The sequence below is a fragment of the Callorhinus ursinus genome, unplaced genomic scaffold (assembly GCF_003265705.2).
Source record: "Callorhinus ursinus isolate GAN/ISIS: 27379988/994484 unplaced genomic scaffold, GSC_fseal_2.0 scaffold15, whole genome shotgun sequence".
Lineage (NCBI taxonomy): Eukaryota > Metazoa > Chordata > Mammalia > Carnivora > Otariidae > Callorhinus > Callorhinus ursinus.
Window position 1 is genome coordinate 19,141,588 of NW_027397077.1, and position 19,944 is coordinate 19,161,531.

At 41.7% G+C, this 19,944-nt stretch overlaps 1 protein-coding gene across 2 annotated transcripts in view; it reads left to right on the forward strand.

The window, feature by feature from the left end:
• Window positions 1–19,944, forward strand: part of SYNPR (synaptoporin) — a 302,749-nt gene that overhangs the window by 175,985 nt on the left and 106,820 nt on the right. For both annotated transcript variants that reach the window (XM_025885533.2, XM_073901494.1), the window contains one exon: window positions 8,106–8,230. In XM_025885533.2, coding sequence (XP_025741318.1) covers window positions 8,106–8,230 — 125 coding nt within the window. The remainder of the gene's footprint in view (window positions 1–8,105; window positions 8,231–19,944) is intronic.

The following is a 19,944-nucleotide window of genomic DNA, read 5'->3' on the forward strand; positions in this document are numbered from 1 at the left end:
TCTGTATTAGTCTTTCCATAGCATGTGCCAGCCAAGAGAGACACCTTTCACAGCCCTGGGAAAGTTGAGAAGAAGGAAGATAAACGTTAGAGAAAGGCAGGTCTGAGTTCAAACCACGACGACGTCACGTATCAAAAAAACTGTGTGGCCTTGGGTGTGCTGTTTTACCTCGGTTTTATCATCTATAAAAATGAGGGTTTTTGTTTCTACTTCAAGGGGTTGTTGAGAGGATTAAATAAGCTAACGTAAATAACGTACTTCCTGAAGAGAACCAAATATAATTGTTTTATTGTTACTGTTACCAGCCTAATGTTTATTATTGTTTTCAGTGCCAAGATGCGCTTTTCTGTGCACCTCATCCTCTCATCTTCTCTTGCCCATTCATTCGTATATTCATTCCTTGGCAAAAGGTATGAGCCATGAGTGATGTTTTGGCACAGCAAGGGTTATAAAGATGACAGGGGCATGGTCCTTTCGGCACAGGGTGTTTAGACACTGGAGAACCAAGACACATGCTGGTCTTCAGCACCCTGTCCCTCCCTCTCTCACTCCACGTTCTCCATGGCAACCACTGTGGCCTGTCTGAAATGCATATTTGTCGTGCCCCTCCCCTGCTGAAGTCCCAATCCCCCTCATAAAACTGGGGTTACTTCAGGTTTCCTTGGGGTTTTTCCCATTGACAGACTATTTCTGTAAGGGCCGGATGGTAAATATGACTGGCTTTGTGACCAGGCTCTCTGCTGTCAGGACTCAGTTCTGTCATTGAAGTGTAAACACATCTACGCACACACACGAACAGATGCAGCTGGATGTGACTGGATACCGCCAGGGGCCGTCGTTTTGGGACCCCTACTAGACCGTACCTGCAGCATCGCTGCCCCCCTCTTGAACCGTCACCCCATTCTCCCCTCCTTGCAGCGTCTGCCCCAGTTGTGCCAAATGCACTTCCCAGATGTGCCTCACTTGCTCATTTTGAGTCTTTGACTTGCTGCTCTCCCTGCCTAGAATACTCTTCTCTCTCTTACTTGTATAAAACTGGCAAGGTCTCCTGATTTCTCTTTAGCTGTCCACTTCTCCAGATAGCTACTCATTTCTCCTCCACGCCTCTGCAAGTGTGTGCCATATGTACCATATTTTCCTCCAACATGCTCCAATTACACAATAAAACACTGTCACGGTGCCTTTTCATTCACTTGTCTGTATCCCCAAATAGACAGCAAGTTCCCTAGAGGTGGAGGAGGGAATTATCTTTCCTTATTTAGTCAACAAGTATTTAGGGAGTACCTCCTTCATGCCAAGCATTGTACAGGTGGTAGAGATCCAGCAAGAGACAATAGACATTACCTTTTCTCAGGGAAGTTGTCAAACAAAACATAAACAGGTGAATAAGTAATGCCAAAAAGTACAGATTTTAAGACATCTGCCCGTGTAAAAACAAAGACAGGGAATAATGGGGCCAGAGTTGGGGTGGGCTGAGGTCAGGAATTCTGCTCTGGATAATATGGTCAAAGAAGACCTCCTATTTATAAAATAACTCAGCTTATTTAGAGAGGGCTGGGGAGATGAGGGTGTGAAAAGCTGGAAGCTGAGGGCATGAGATAAGGTGTGTCAGGAGGTACAGTTCCTTTTATTAATGTAATCCTAGAGTACATCACAGTGCCTGAATAGTAACAGGCCCTTGGTCAGGGTTTGATAACTGTCTCAGTTGCAGTCCCCCAAAACAGACCCTGAGACAAGAATTTTGACTCAAGAAGTTTACTTGCGAGGTAATACCAAGAGGCAGAACGATGAGTAGGGAGTTGAGACAGGGAAAGGAGGAACGCCCACGACAGGTATTAATGAGCAGGTGGATGTTGCTGTAGACAATAGGGGCTCAATCTCAAAGGGCAGCCTCTGAAAAACTGTACTAAACACACCTCAGAGTTTCCCCAAAGAGGGGCAAGAACACTGGGGTTTTGTCCACTAATTTCCATCCCAAATTGGTCAGAAGCTGGCAGAGAATTAACTCCAGGGCACTTCCATCATGCCCCTGTCACAGGCTGAGTGCGTTCCTGCTGCCCAAGAAAGCCCTCAGCAAAGAGGCTCGGGTGTTAGAGGGTGAAGCCTTTGGTCTGTAGGTGGACCAGACCTGCTCCCTGAGGCTGCAGGTGACCTCTAGGCCCAGCTAAGGGGACATAGGCAAGGCATAGACAGCCTCTGCTACAATAACTAAGTGAATAAGTGAGTGGGTGGATAAATGAATGAAAGGATGAATAGTTGTACCTGATGAAAGAGGAGTGAATCAATTCAGTAAGCCCAAGGTGAGTGATATGAAATAACAGGAAATAAGAAATAAGAGGGGTGAGTCAATGAAATAAGCCCAAGGCTCTTGCTCCTGGGGAAAGGCCAGGAAGGTCCCTTGGGAGCAGCCGGTATGGTGGAGCTCAGCTGATGGTGCAGCATTCCTTCCAATCAAGTTTGCAGGTATTAAGAGTGTAACTTGGAATTGGCCATGGCGGGAGTATTCACATCATGAAAATTGGCAAATCAAATGCTAGAAATCAGTGCTTTATTCCCTGGAGATATGATTGTCAGCACATAGCTCAGTGGCATCATGAGTATTAGTACCTGGTTTCAATTTTCCAATCCCTTTTGTGCTAGTCTTCTTTTTCTCACTTGTTTCTTCCAAGGTATCCTTCATGCCTGAGGTTGTATATCAGGCCATGGAAAGTGTCCCCTCCCTAACTTTCCTGCAGACCACAGGTCCCTGTGAGAGCCATTAATCAGCGTGTTTTCCTGTCCTCCTCTAACCTAGTGCTTTCCACTATACCTCGAAAATTAGCCATAAGGATTAATAGCATCTTTCATTGATATTCCTTGTGTGGTTCAATTAGTTCCAAGGAGGGAGCTGCTTGCCCTCTTTCCAGGGAAAAACCTTTGGTATCATTAAGTGTGCAAAGATATGCCTGCTATGGCTGATTTTGGTTTATGGATGCTTATTAAGTCAGAAAATGCTAGGCATCTTTCACCTGAATGTATTTCTAATCAGTCTTCATGCAAAGGAAATCTCTGCTGGTTAATTTTGTCCATTTAGAGAATAGTTTTTTGTTGTTAGGAACAGAGCTGTAGATCATCCAAGATAGTAGTGAAATGAGAGTTCATCGCAGGAGATTTATTTCTGTCTCTTGAATTCAAGGGAAGTGAATGATTGGGCCAGTGGTTATGATATTGATTATCTTAGAATGTGCTGGAGGGTGAGCTGTCTGCTTTGTTTGAGAATTGGAAGCTTGAGGAAAGATAGCCACACAAAGATTTTATAATTTCACTTGGTTGGGTAAATGGACTTTTGCCCCAGGGCTATGGCCCCAGGATCTACAAAGGGTGAGTAAGTAGATTGCATTACCAGAAGGAATGCAGTGCTAGGTGAGGATGTACGCACAGAGCCCAGGATTTGGAAAAAATGACACATGCATGCATGTGCACACACATAGACTCCATGTCTTCATGTCTCTCATCAAGTTGCTTGTAGTCCCTGCAGAGTCAGCTACCAATGGAGGTCTTTCTCCCTAGTCCCTCTCTCATCTCTTCCTTATACCCCACATAGTCCCCTCAGGCTCTTTTCTCTCTTCAGACGTACAGGACCCACCTCCAGTTCTCATTCCATCTTGGCTACATAACACAGTTCCATCTCCCAGCATTAGCCTTGCAGAGTCAAGCATCTACAAGACACACAGACCTTCCTCTTGCTAATTTTAATGGCCTCTCAGAGAAACGGTTGTCAAGATAAGGAAGTTTCTATCTCTTTATGTCTTCCAAGAACCTCCTTCTAAAATCTTCCATCTGATCAAGAGTGGAAGGAAGGAAGGAAGGAAGGAAGGAAGGAAGGAAGGAAGGAAGGAAGGAAGAAGGAAGGAAGAAGGAGGAGGGAGGGAGGAAGGGAAGGAGGGAGGGAGGGAGGGAGGACAAGTTGATCACAAAGCATCCATTCTGCTTGGCTAGTGAACTTGCCCATATGTGCCTGTCAGACACTCAGAAGAAACATGGAGAACCTCAGGCCACTAAAGCACCATGGTGCATTTCTGGGTAAAGAAGACTGGAACATTTGACAGTTAACTCCCACCCAGGTGGCCAGGAATTGTTCTCCCTGCTATTGTAGAGCTAATTAGAAGAATGCTGACTCAGGGAGTCCAGAGACCAGGATTCTAGTTCCAACTCTGCTCTAGCTGAATGGGGGCAAGTGAATTTTCCTCTGGAGTTCTTAGTTCCTTCAGTAGTGTAGTGGTGATAGTAATAGTAGCAGAGAAGCAGAAGGAGGAGGAGACACTTTAATGTTTGCTGAGGGCCGTGAACCTGATGCCTTACATATGTTCTCCCAGCTAAAGCACACAAAACTGTATGAGGTAAACACTATTCTTCTCAGCCTCTTTCATGATCCGGTTGCCACATTGACCTCCCATTGACAAGCTTTCCTCCCTTGGGGTTTCACTTGAGCTGTTCCCTCTGCCCAGGGCACTTCCCTCCACTCCCCATGGCTTCCTGTCCTTCATCCTCAAGTTCCTAGCTTACATGTGACTTTCCTCAGGTGTACCTCCCTGTCTGGAAGAGCTTTCCCCGCCAAAACATATAACACAATGTGTAATTGTTTTCACTTGTATGTTCTTTCTGACTCTGTCCCCCCATCCAGTGTTGAGCTCCATAGTGAGCAGGGGCCTTCTTTGTCTTCGTGTTTTCTCTTTTTTATTTTCCTGTTCCCTCCCAGCTGACAAATAAGTACACCACTGAACAACGTCTGCTGAATGAACCAGTGAATTAGTCCTGATTTAAGAGATGGAGGAACTGAGGTTTGGAGAAGTTGAATAACTTGCTCAGTGTCAGACAGCTAGGAACTGGACTCACACTCAGGTTCTGCCTGACTCCCACAACTGCTCTGCCCGACCACCTAGGGAGGAGTGGTTGGCCAGACTTCTGGGAGGGGAATCCGTGAGAGCATTTTCTGAGTTCCCTCCCACTCTACATTCCTCTTCAACACCAAGGGAATTTTGACCCACCAAAGAGCTTCCGGTCCCCTCTCCCTGCTCTGTCTTGATGTATTCCAATTATAGAACTAGACCCCTAGCTGATAGAATCTGTGGGAGTTGATTTCACTCTCCCAGATATGGAATCAACCATGCCTGTAATACGTTATTCACTCAGCAGGATCTGACTCTCCCAGTGTTGTACAGACATTATCTGTTTAGTCCTCACCAAACTCATGTGAATTTGATATCGGTCACACAGTATGATTTCCCTTTAATCAGTAAGGACTGGGGGAAGGGAGAAAGTTAACCAGAAAGCCCATAGGTACCATATTTAACTCAAGTACGATGTCTTAATGTTTTCAGAGCTCGATAGAAGTTAAAAGAAAAACTAGTGGTGTGTGTGGTTTTAATAGTCTGACACCTTCTTTCTATGCATCTAACATTTTGAATAGTTAAATACATAATTATCATTCCATCTTAAGTTCATTCCATGGTAGTATTAATAATACCTTACTGTATATAAAGCACTTCAATGTAAGATGAAAAGCCAAGGGTAGTTCCCTTATAGTTATTAAGCACTGAAATTAACAGGATTTATATGTCCCTTCAACTCTAACTTGCTATATTTTAATGTTTCAAGGAATTTTTTTAAATGCAACTGCTTAGAGCCATTATGCTATTCTGCTACATCTTTAATATGGGAATGCTAAGCTTCACGCGCGCGCACGCACACACACACACACACACACACACACACACATCATTGCTGTTAAGAGAAAATAATATCACATATGTTAAGTGCTGGGCCCAATGGCTGGCCCATAGTAGGCACTTAATAATGGCAAGAATAGACAATTCCTCCTAACCTTGACATGTACAAGTACTGGTTACACACTTAGGACTCTTGCCCCATAGAAGTATACATGTGTAAATACCACATAAATCTCTGCATGAATTGAGAGGGGCTGCACATAAATACGTATTCCATCTTATTTAATTCTCTCAGTGATTCAAGGAGTTATAGAGGACATTCCTGTCTTACAGGTGAGGAAGCTTGAGCAGGATAAGGGCTGTCTCCATAGCCATACCACAGAGCTCATGGCTCCATTACTCCACTCTTTCTTCTGGAAAGGCAATATTCTGACAGGGAACAAAGGGCTGAGACATCCAGTATTATATAATATAACTTAGATTTAAGCATTGAGCACTTAAACTCACTCCCTACTTATTCTTACCAATACTAAAAGCTGACAGAGAGCATTTGCTCACAGAAATGAGCAGATGCACACCACAGGGATAAAAATCAGGTTCCCTTCAGTCTTGGTGTTCTGTGTGTATCAGCCCCAGATGGTGGAGTGGATTGGAGTAGCTTCTGAACGCCTCCTCAAATGCTATCGATGAGGTAAATTAGGAAGAAAAGCAAAACAAAACAGATTCAGTTTTTCTGGAGTGCTTGGACGCCGGTTCACTGGGGCTGATGGTCGCGTCAATTTAGCTAGCGAGTAAGTCTAAATTTCCTATTTTATGGCCTGGAACATCTAAGGAGCCATCCACATCCATTTAGAGTAATAACATTTGTTAACGTTTATTGAGTACTTTTCCTCTGCCAAGATCTGTTCTAAATGCTTTATACACAGTAACACATATAAACACAGTTTTCTCTTACTATATCTACTATGTCTTTTGGTCAAGTTGTTTCCATTTTTAAAATACTGATTTTAAAAACTAGTAACTTAAAACTGCCACATACAGAAAAAAAAATGGTCTCCAGAATATTCCTTTCCCTGTGAAGGTTTTATCATTACCCAGTCTTTCCTATTAAAGTTAGATGGCCAGTTGAGGCCAACAGCTCTGAGACTCTTCTATCAAGTAAGACTGAGGTGGCAGGTGTTATTGGATAACACTCATTTTGTCTTCTGTGCTTTCTGAGTAGACTTGGTAACATTACCAGTTCCAGCAGCCTTCTTGTCCACAGCAACTGTCTGCTCTATATCATGAATAGCAAAATGACCCAGAAGAGTTATTATCAATGCTGTTTTACTGACGAGGAAACCAAGACATGGGGAAATTAAGGAACCTTCCCAAGATCACATTCCAGAGCCCATGCACTTAACCCTTACACAATAATTCTGCTTTGCTGTGCAAAGTGAGCTAGTGTTCCTAATGGGACCCCAAACTACCTCAAGAACCTGAATTCCAAAATGAAAATAAAATAAATGGGAGTATTACAACATGGGTTAGTGTTAAGTGCACTTGACTGACTTTCTTTGGAAATGAGCAGGAAATACTTTTGAATGTAGCCAAACTAAGCGGACAAAGTTTAGCATTTGCTTCCCATCTTACACCATCCTTGGTCTCCCAGATATATCTTCTTTCTTAAAGCCTTCCCTGATTTCCTGCTCCTCATTTTCAGTACCTAATTCCCACGGACCCATGTTCTACACCAGGATAGACTATGACATTATTTGGTAACCAGTTGAACCTTTTAATAGTTGACAAAGAGCAACTAATACAGAGATGTAACAACCGGGGAGGCTTTGAGGCTGACATATACTGAAATCAGATGCTCTGAAGTAGAGCCTTTTAGATACTCATCTACTCTCCCAAAGCTCTTTAGCTCTCAAATTCTGACTATGCCTTTAAAAAAAAAAAAAAACTATATTACTCCAAAAGATAAAACATGTTTATTGCAGAAGACACAGATAAACCAGAAGAAGAAAGCAAGGAGACACCTCAAATTCTTCCCACCTGGAGACATCCGTCATTAATCCCTTAGTGTGTAACTTTCCAGATGTTTTTATATGAGATCGTATCTCTACCTTCTGAGGCATGACAGCTCTTTACACAGTCAAACAGATATTTTGTCCTTGTGTTCGGTTTTCCTCCAAGCAGAGTTACCCCAGCTTGCCGGACTATTTTTTCAGAGACCACCTCTACAGTTCCCATCATCCTCCTGACTTTCATCTTCCTTCCTGAACCAAATAAGATGCCACATTTCAGAAGAAACATAACCTCTCTCAACCCAGACACTAAACTCCTATTTATATATTTCATTAGATTAGCATGATTCTAATGACTCTCTTCTTGGTTTTTTTTTGTTCTCCACAGCTTTTTGCAATCTTTGCATTTGCAACATGTGGTGGCTATTCTGGAGGCCTGCGGCTGAGTGTGGACTGTGTCAACAAGACGGAAAGTAACCTCAGCATTGACATAGCATTTGCCTACCCATTCAGGTAGGAAATGGCTGTTCATGCTCACAGAGAGGGCATTTCTTTCTTATTTTAGAGGAGGGGGAGGGACAGAGGGAAAGGGAGGGAGAGAATCTTAAGCAAGCTCCACACCCAACGTGAAGCCTAATGCTGGGCTCGATCTCACAACCGTGAGATCATGACCTGAGCCAAAATCAAGAGTCTGACAATTAACCGACTGGGGCACCCAGGTGCTCCTACCTGGTTTTTTTTTTAATATTTTTATTTATTTGACAGAGACAGAGAGAGTACAAGCAGGGGGAGCAGCAGAGGGAGAAGCAGACTCCCCGCTGAGCAGGGAGTCTGATGGGGACTTGATCCCAGGACTCTGGGATCATGACCTGAGCTGAAGGTAGACACTTAACTGACTGAGCCACCCAGGCATACCTGGTATTATTTTTTAAAACAACTTCCAGCACGATGTTTGGCACCTCATTAATCTACTCTCTTGTTCACTTCAATTAAACATTTATTGAGTAATCACCTTGTGCCAGACATGGTGCTGGCTCTGGGATTACAGAGAAAAGTAGAAATTGACCCCTGAAAACTTTTCTTAAATAGGAAAGTACAATATTTTCCAAAATCTTTCCCATGGAGCCCTAGATATTTAATGTTTAATGAAGAAAAGAAGGAAGGAGGGAGAGAAGGGGTGAGGGATAATTTAAAAATTATATGGTCAAATAAATTTAAGAAATACTTCTTAGCACTCTGCTTTTCTAATGCACATTTTGAATCACCAAGAGAAATACACTGTTTCTCAAATATGTTTGACCGCAGACACATTTCCTCACTGAGCATCTCAGAGGATCTGTACATCATGGAACACATCCTTATTATATTGATTTAGTGAACTTTCCCTAGTCCAAAACAAAAGTGCCTCAGCTCATAGCCAGTGAATCATGGGAAGTGGCATTTATACCAATATACTGAATGGTTTTTGAGAGTAGAACTGATAAAAGTTGCAAACACCTCTGCTCAAGTAGATACTCTATAAACTAAGAGAGTGCAAAACTCAGTAATATTAAGGATGGAATCCCTGGTAATTTGGTAATAAAAGCTACCTGCATGAGTAGAAATGAGGCTGATGGGGCTGGAGGGAGAGGTGCTTGACACTTCTAAAGTTCTGGATGCATCCCTTGGCTTTAATGGAGAATGGCCAAGCCAATGCACACTCACTGATCAATATGTGGGATCTAGGATAGGAGATAAGAACTACCAATGGCTGGGATCTAGCACAGGAGATAAATGTCAATGGCTGGGCAGCACGGGTAGGATGCTTAGTAACATTATTCATGAAATTGTAAGGTCTGCATTACCTTCACAATGACTTCCTACCAAAAGATTGGTAGCAACAGATGACTTGAAGGTCAGTCCATTAAGATTTGAAGAACAACAAGTCACTAAACATTGAACACAGGTCTCTCTTTCTCTCAAACTGGAAGAGAGTAATCAAGAGACCTGTTTAGACAGGAAAACAATGCCTGTTTTGTTTTGTTTTGTTTTTGGTGGAGAACAGAGTAATATTTAATTTCATGCAATCCTTGGCTAAGTGTACAATTTGAAAGACATTTCAAGCAAACAGTTTCTGGTATTGGGCTTAATTTTCTTCCCAAGACATATTACCCAATAAAAGGCAGCTGAAGAAATTGGACACAAATGTTTATTGTCATCTATGAGGACAGTGGCCCAGTTCTTTGAAATATTTTTAGTTGGGTTCTGAGACAAAGATAATCCACCGTTATTTTTTCAGTAGCAGACACTTGTCTTCCAAACACTACCTTGCTCAGAAGTTCTGTACCTAGAACAGATGGGAGTCCCTGAGAAAGCTGAATCCAGTGAAGAAAGAGGCTTGAAGCACAGAGCTGGTCTTCTTTCACCCTCTCCCTGCCACACACATCGCCCACTCCCTGCTGCAGCACCTCCAGTATCTTCTTAGAACCCTATGTCTCCTATAAGCACTTTAAAAACCACTGTTCTAGAAGAAAACAAGAAAGCTTTTGGCATTCTGCTTACCGCATCTGTAAAACACTTAGTGTCTATTATTCAGGAATCGAGATTAGCCCACTCATCCCACAGAATGTCTTGCACTTGTGTCCCATTAGTGTCCATCTAAGAGATATGGTATGGACCATTCCAAAGAGGCTCTGTTTTTACTAGAGTTGCAATTTCATTTGTACATTTGGATAATTCAAAATGGTGTGCCATTATCTTCTTAGGGAAGCTGTCAATGGTAAGTGACCACATCTAGAATTTATAGAGATTATTTTGATGTCATTTGTTTCAGAAGAAGTTAGGTTAGCAAGAGGCTAGTGATGTAAATCATTCAAAAGGTTATTTTATCCCAAAACATTACAAGCCAATGCCAATGATTTGATCATAATCTTAGAAATAAAAGAAGAGCATTCATCAGCTTCTAACTATTTAGTTTACTGCGCACACAAGGAAGACAATAAACTCTACTGCCAAGTCTGTAAATGACAGAGCAAAGGAAACTACTTAATCTCCCTATCAGATTATCAGGTGTGGGATAAAGTCAATTTAGAAAATGCTATATAATTTACAAAATATTCGTGTGCTGCTTCTGATAAATATGCCAAAGTGTGTAGCTCCTTTATATCACTGTATGTATATTTTTTGACCCAGAAGGAATTTACATTCAGCAATATATTCTTTTTACTATGGGCATAAAACATTTGTCTTCTGACCTTCCTTTTGACTCCTGATTAAAACGAGCAAGAAATATTTAGCTGTTTTCTCATCTACTATATGTGCTAATTTGGTTTAAAAAAAACTTATTTGATAATTTGGAGTGCTCTGGATTCAAAATTTTTAGCCCTTTATACACAGAAGTGTGAAGTAGAGTTTTTTATTGTAAGGAATTTAATTTTTATAGAAAGTGTACTCAAAGAATGCCAACTAACACTCTGCATGGATACTCAATGAATGTCAAATGGAAAATAAAGGTTAGAATAGAGAGTTTGGGGGCTAGGAGAACACAGATTTTCATGGCAAAGGTTAGTTCTGATGGGTCCAAGTGATGAATGAATAAATATGCAAATACATATTGCAAGTCTGCTATAAGCCTACCAAATACTGTCCTAGCCACCTTCATGTATATTATGTGATAATTACACCAACCCAGTGAAGCGGGTTACTATTACTCTGATTGAAAAGACTGGGTGGAGAGAAATTTGGTCAACATCACGTAGAAAATCAATTCTAAACTTTTGGATTTCATATATGCTACTAATTTGAATAAAAACTAAAGAAAACAATGTTCAGACTGTTTGAAGCATGGTGAGTCAGAGCAAAAAAATATGATAGCGAAAAGTGACAAAGGTAGAAAGGCAGATCTTTTTTTTTTTTTTTTTAAAGATTTATTTATTTATTTATTTGACAGAGAGAGATAGTGAGAGAGGGAACACAAGCAGGGGGAGTGGGAAAGGGAGAAGCAGGCTTCCCACGGAGAAGGGAGCCCGATGCGGGGCTCGATCCCAGGGCCCTGGGATCATGACCTGAGCCGAAGGCAGACACCCAACGACTGAGCCACCCAGGTGCCCCGATAGAAAGGCAGTTCTTTGCAAAATTTTAGAGGACCTGGAATTTCTACGGGATTGAATAGAAGGACTTAAAGATGATGAAAAGAGAATAATAGGGAAAACCATTTTGAAGCAGAGAATATAGATTTGGATTTGATCATGCAGAGTTTGAGGTGTTTTCTGTCAGGAAGGTTTGTGCTAAACCCACGTAAGAACAGAGAGGCGAAGCCTAAATGAAGTTCAAAAGAGTTGTCTTCGAATGGAGCACTGGGTGTTATGCACAAACAATGAATCATGGAACGCTACATCAAAAACGAATGATGTAATGTATGGTGATTAACATAACATAATAAAATAAACTTAATTACCTTAAAAAAAAAAAAAAGAGTTGTCTTCATGCAATGAAAAGGATGTCCCGGAAGAAGAGAGGTCACCCAGAGAAATGCAAGACAGAAGCACAGGGCTCACCTATAGGAGTTGCCTGCACTTACTACAAATGAAGGATGAAAGGAATGACTGAGGAAACCGAGAAGAGCCAAGTGGAGAAGAAGAGGTGGGACAACGAGCAAAGTGTAGGCTTCCCAGCAGATAAGAACCTCTCCTGTGTGCTACCGGTCAGCCTGGGTAGTGCCACTCAGTACTTCAAAGAATAAAGAAGTAAAAACTATGAAAAGACCAGTGGATATAACTGATGGTGGTTTTTAAGGACTTCTTAGTGGGAAAGAAAGCGTACCAGACTGTTGGAGAACAAGAAGGAGGAGCTTTCCCTCAGACAAGTAGAGTGCAAAATTCCAAGGATTCTGTCTTACCTTAAGCCTGCGTAAGATGATATTTATGGAGAACATTCACCTCCTGCTTTTTGAAAGTAATTAGCTCATTTTTTTTAAAGATTTTATTTATTTATTTGAGAGAGAGAGAATGAGAGACAGAGAGCACGAGAGGGAAGAGGGTCAGAGGGAGAAGCAGACTCCCCGCTGAGCAGGGAGCCCGGTGCGGGACTCGATCCCGGGACTCCAGGATCATGACCTGAGCCGAAGGCAGTCGCTTAACCAACTGAGCCACCCAGGCGCCCAGTAATTAGCTCATTTGATGATGTGGTGATAAACTTCCCACTTTGGCTAAACAATAGTAAAGTTTTCAGTGTGTAAGAATCTTCCATCATTTGAATATTAAAGAATATATTAAAGAATACAAGAAGGTTTAAAATGAAAAATAAATTATTGCCACTTACATGTCTTGAGACCCCCCAGCAAAATTTAAAAATATTAGATTTGCTGTCAATTTCAAGCATTATTGTAGATTGAGGAGTACTAATCACTGCCTTAGATAATTAACAAGATTGCCCTTGATTAATTTATGCTAAAGAAATAACCAGAGATATAGAGAAGGAAGGGTGTAAAAAGGTATTTATTGTTGAATTGTTTTAAGTTCTTCAAAATTAGAAACAACTTATGTGCCTCCAAATAGGGAATCAGTTAAATAAATTGTGGTACATCCATAAAATGAAAAACTAGGCAGCCATTAAAAGTCATTTTCTCAAATAACATGTAAAGATATTGGAAATTCTCTGGGCATTGTATAAAGTGACTAACCAGAAAACAAAACTATATATATGTAATGATTCTAATTTTGTTTTATTTTATAGTAGCTGGCTGTGACCGATACTGCCATGCCCATATCTCCTAGTCCCTCACCATTCATGCCTACACCTTTCCCTGCAAGCTTTTATGGCTGTTAGAAGTCTTTCTGTGGCCACAGGAACTTGCTTGGTCAGTATGCAGGGCAGGCCAGAAATGCTGGGGAGTTGCTGTCTCCTGGAGCAGCCCTCATCCAATAATAAATATAAGTTGGAGGATAAATATCCCAACTTCCTCCCATCTCTTGGGGTACAACGCTAAAGCATGTTCCATACCATCTCCGAGAGGTAGCCAGCAGGATAGTTCTGCCCACAGTGAAAATCTGTTAACACAGCTTTTATTACCTACTTTCCCATTCTTGTCTCAATTCTCCACTGCCTTATTGGTGTTTTCAGAGATGAAGCCTCCAAAAACAGTTGGCATTCATGTCGTGATCTCGGGGCCTGCTTTGGGGTAGTTCAACCTAAGTATTGGTTGAAATATAAACATTAAAGAAGATGGATGGATGGATAAAGATAAACCCCTATTTCCTCTCATTCTAAATTCATCTTGTATAATGTTGATCATGTGAAAACCATGGTTAAAAATCAGTACCTTCAGTTCAGAACATCTCCCTTTATGGTTTCTAGTTCAGGTTTCATATATGAAGCAACAGTTGGTTTTCTCTATTCATGGTATCTTAGCATAATGGTGGGTCTCTTCCTTTGGAAGTCATACTAGCATGTACTTCAACCTCAGTTTCTGAAAAATAGAAGATTGCTTAGATTTTGGAAGTGATCCATGGTACCTCCAAAATAAATTTTGTATAAAACATAGTCTATACTTTGTCAGTCCATCCCAAATATATTCTCTAAATTTTGTGGTTAACCACACTTCTTTTCTCATGGGATACCCAAATAACAAAAATTAAATCATATTTATGAAGATTATGTCATGATCATTGCATCAAATTGTTAATTTATTTCTCTGTGGTGAAATTATGAATGAATCAAATATTCTTTTTATACTTTCTACATTTTCCAGATTTTCTATAATAAGATTTTATGACTTTTTATACTGTTAATCTACTGAAACAACATAGTATAGCTTGAACTATAAAGATGGACTGCCTGGGTTCAAATCCCCACTTTGATACTTACTAGCTGTGTTTTATTGAGAAAGTTGCCTACATCTTTGTTTTATCTGTAAAACAGAGACAGTGTTATGTATTTCACAGTAGTATTGTATTAAGTGAATCATATATGGGAAATGCTTAAAACAAGGCCTGGCATTCAATAAGTTCTCTTTTAGTATAATATTTCTACTTCCATTATCAAGAAAGGAATTAAAAATAGAGAGCTCAAAAAGATGATTATTCTGGTTAATTAGCAAAAATACCCCCAACAAAATGACAACAAAATGACCCCTTTATTATGTTATATTTTACCCAGAATGGTAGCTTCCCCAACTCTCTCTCTCCCATATGCAAACATTACAAAGTGCATACATATTTAACTGTCTCACATTTCTTAACTTGTTTTTGGCTCTTATCTTTAATGCTTATTTAGGTTGTCCTTGAAGGTATCATCAGGTTTGTATTTTTTCTCATTAAGCTAACGGGAGAATGAAATCCTCCCAACGTGACAGAATGGAGACTGTTCAGTAGTGTTAACATAGTACTCCCGGGGTTGTGTGGCCTGAGTGGGGTGGGGGAATGAGATTCTGAGTTTGTTCCTCATGATTTTTTTTTATTTTACATTTTTTTAATTTTATTATGTTATGTTAATCACCATACATTACATCATTAGTTTGTGATGTAGTGTTCCGTGATTCATTGTTTGCGCATAACACCCGAGCACTGGGTGTTATGTTCCTCATGATTCTTGAAATGGAATTTGAGAAGGGGTCTTCCGTATTTAGGGAAAGGCAGGCTGGGGTGTTCAGCTGGGCACTGGCTGCATAAGCCCTGTTCTGCCCTTTATAACCATAGCCACTTGGTCTGATTCTGCCACTCCTGTTTGAAATGGTGCAGGTGCATGTTGATGCCAGGAAATCTGTGGAGTTTGGGCCATTACCTAGTAATGCTAGCTCTGTTGGGGGAAAAGCATTCTTTCTCTAAGATCCATACCCTAGAGCAGTGATGATAAACTGTTCTTTTTTTACCATAAGGGCCAATTTGGGGAAAATAAAAATGTTAAGGGCTGCAATGTTTTATTCCTTGTGTTCAGGAAATGCTGCATTTGCAATTACATTTAAGCATTTGTTTATTGTTTCTCATTACCGAAGGGTTTCACTCTTTTTGGCTAATGTTTCAGAAACTTTATAACTACAGTATCTCATCATAATGTTGTGCATTAAAATAAGTTTTGTGTGTGATGAGACCTGGTGGTATTATGGGGCAGGGAGGGCTGAGAAGATTTGAGGGTGGTGTAGCCAAAGTGTTACTGGTGTATCTTTCGCCAAACATCTGGCTTCAAATCCACCCTCTGCCACCTAGCGGATGGACAAGTTATAATCTCCCTGGGCCTAGGTTTCATTATGGTGAGAAGGAAATAATAGTACTTTCCTCTTAGCATGGTTGTGACCTTTCAGTTAAGTCATACAAGTTATTTGTGTAACACAGAGTTTGGCACACATGAAGAGTTCATTGGATTGTAGTGTCCTTGTTGTGGATATGATTAATTTTTTTAAGAGATTTATTTATTTACTTATTTGAGAGGGAGAGCGAGAGAGAGAGAGTGCATGCACAAGTGGGGGTAGAGGCAGAGGGAGAGAGAAAATCCTCAAGCAGGCTTTCTGCTGAGAATAGACCCCTGATGAAGGGCTCAACCTTAGGACCCTGAGATCGTGACCTGAGCTGAAATCAAGAGTCAGTCACTTAACTGGTTGAGCCACCCAGATGCCCTTGATTAATAGAATGTAATGCAAGGAACTGGCACCAGAGCATAGCTGTGGACCAAGAATAAGGACAGCCGTGTTTGGAGATTCCTGCAGTGAGGACAAGAACTGTCATTTGTAGGGAGTGTCTGCAGAGATCACAGAAAACATGTACAGTGGCTACTGGCATAGAATGAGTTAAATGAAAAAATTAGTGAATGACAAATAGCTCCATCCCCACCCCACTGTGTAGATTGGAACACTTATGTTGCAACACTTCCCCAAAAGATGAGTGGTGGTGGGGACTTAGGAGGATGCCTTAGTTGGATTCTCACAGAGGCACCCCCTGACACAAGGATTTGTAGTTGTCTGGGCAGGTGATCCCTGACAGCACCAGTAAGGCATGGGGAAAGGGAAGAAAACCAATAAAGAGTAGATTAATGAGCAAGGTAGCACCATGATCAATTGGGGCAACTGAGACTTCTAGGAAAACACAGATAGTATGCTTCAGAGTAATTCTATCAGGCAAGTGATGAAGCTGGGATAATTATCTACCAACTCCTATTGGCCATATTGGTCAAAAACTACTACTGCAGCTTCTGTTAACTCCCTGGCACTGCATGCAGACCAAGCATACACTTGCAGCCCAACAAAGCCTTCAAGTAGAGATCTCAGATGCTTGCATTCGAAAACCATTAGAGAAACCCAGAGAGATGTGGATGGGTGACTGATGGCCTCTAATAGGGTGAGGAGATTCTTTAATCATCTTTCCTACATCTGTGAATGACCCCATGTTATATCATATAGTCATTTTCTCAATAAATATTTATTAAGCACCTACATGTACAAGGCCCTGAACTGTGGAGGTACATAGTGAAGTGGACATAGCCCCTTCCCTCTTAAAATTTACAATTATACAGTGATGGGAGGAAGACATTAAAGACGTGGACAAAGAATACACACACACACACACACACACACAGAAAGAGAGAGAGTAGTGGTAATTTCCAAGAAGAAGGTGAACATTGCATAGAGAAGTAAAGTAAGTGTTGGTGGAGTGGAGAGAGTTAAAGGACACCTATATAGAGAGAATGATCCAGAAGACCCTCCCTGAAGAGATAGCATTTAAGCCGCTAAAAAGAGAAGAGGAAAGAATGTTCTAAGCCAATGGAACAGGATGGACAATGCTGACAGGAAATTAAGAAGATAAAGGAGATTGCAGGAGGAGCTGTGTTGTGTTAGATTAGCTGGTTGGGGGAAACCTCCCTGAGAAGTGACATTGGAGTGCAGATCTGCAAGAATTGAGAGAGGGAGAGCGAGTGACAGAGCTTGCCTCAAAGCCCCAAGGGGCATATTCCTGGGGAGAAGGAGGAGCAAGTGTAGAGGCCTGATGTCTGAGCTTGGGGAGGGTCTGAAGATCAGCAAGGAGACCAGCCTTGCTGGGTTGGAATGAGGCTGAGGGAGGGAGGCAGGAGATGAACTTGAAGAAGCAGACAGAAACTGGATCACATAGGGTCTCATGGGATAATAGGAGGAATCTGGATATTATACAGGGTGAGATGGGAAGTCTTTGGAGGTTTTGAGCAGCAGAATCATGCAACTTTATGTTTTTGAAAGATCTTGCTTGTGGCTATAAAATAGATAGTCTTAAGGGGGCATGGGGCAGTAGTGGAGTCAGGGAGGCCAGTTAGGAGACAGCTGCAGCCATCCAGGGGAGGGTTGGTGGTGGCTTGGACAGGGGTGGAGGTGGTCAGAGAGTGCTGTGTGGTATGTAGCATTTCATATTCACATCATCATCCATGCCTCACCTCCTATGGGAATTTTCATCTACAACCCAGCCCTGTTGGTCATCTTTTCCTAGTTTTCTCCGTCACTTTTGCCAGTGATGTTAGGTAGTACTTGGTCAGCATGGAGGCCAACTTTGGCTTATAGGCACCTCTTAGTGCCATGAGTTTTTCAACACTGCGTGAGGACGTCAACCAGAATGGTCACACACACGTAGGCAACCAGCTGACCTAATTTAAATGGAAACTTACAGGATTCCATTGAGATGTGTTTGCACCCACATTTCGGAAAGCCATAAGAAATTTATGAAGTGGACAATAATTCTGCTGATTGTAAACAAGTCATTGCCAGTATCAGTCAAGGTCCAGTCAGAAAAAGAGAGCTCATCCCTGATGGCTCAATTTTTAAAAAGGTAAGATAGGAAACTAGGTAGACAGGGGTTGCATGATGGGAAGGGGGACCAAGAGGCAATCCAGAGGTTAGTACCTGTGCGAAGACACCCCTGCCCCTAGGGCTAGAACAGGAGATGGCAAAGTAAGGCTCTTGAGCCAAATCCAGCCAGCCCACTGCCTTTTTCGCATGGTGTGTGAGCTGAGAATGGTTTATATATTTTTTAATGATTACATTATGTAAGTACCTACAAAATATCCTCAGTTTTGCATATTGGCAGGTGTTTACTGACCCTCCCACCCCCGAGCAAGAGGAAGGAGCATGAAACATAAAAGAGATGCAGCCACCGCGAGAGATGCTGCCCAAAGCAGCAAGAGAAAGAGAGGGAGAGATACCCTGGCTTCTCCCTTACTTCCACCCTCTAGTCTCCCACTGGAGCTTCCCATTGGTTGAACCTAACTGGAAGCCAGTTGGTAAGGAAATCAAGCCCCCGAAATGCAGAAAAGAACATGGAAGGAGAAGGGAACTGAGAACAAACAGGCAATGACCAGCACAGAGTTCCCATTTGAACCTGTTTTCCTTATCTATAAAATGAGAAAATTGAATTGAAATTTTCTTTTTTTTTTAAAGATTTTATTTATTTGACAGAGAGAGAGAAATGAAGAGCACAAGCAGGGGGAGCAGCAGGCAGAAGGAGAGGGAGAAGCAGGCTCCCCGCTGAACAGGGATCCTGATGCAGGGCTTGATGCCAGGACACTGAGATCATGACCTGAGCCGAGGGCAGACACTTAACTGACTGAGCCACCCAGGCGGCCCCTGAGTTGAAGAGAGAATTAGACCCCTGATTCTACGAAGATGGAAATACATTGCTTTCCTTCTTAGGGCAACAGTTGTACTTGATCTTGGCCAGGAACCCTGATCATGCCACTGACACTGCTTCAGAGAGAGCAGAAGGAAATAGGAAGATTCAATGAAATTACTTTATACAAGTCTCTTTCTTTCAGCTTGACAGGGCTTGCCTGATATTTGTTCTATTTAGGTAAAATCTGAACAGGCTTTTCAAGACCAGGATTGGGGGGCACTTATTGAGAATGATTGTAGGTTATGTGATCAAGGCTGTTGTTTCTGTGGAGCTCCCCGAGGGAGTTGACAAGTGGCAGAGATTAAATTAGCATATGCTGAGTGAGCCTTTTATGTCGTTCTTGGTCTGTGTGTAATTTTACAGAGCAGGCATGAGGGAGTGTGGTGAGCAGAACTCATTACCTGGGAGAAGCTCTACACCTTGAAAGGATGCAAGCATTGCTTTTCTTCAGAGTTATAAAAATAAGTTCTAGTTCTTTCTTTTGTCTGTTTTCCTTCCTAAAATTAGAGAGACAGAGAGACAGAGGCAGAGACCAAGTTGCCTAGAAAAGAGCAAAGGAATTCGGCTATAGGAACAGCTAGGAATGTCTGAAGGAAACATCCCACTCATCTATCTGTATGTCCCATCCCT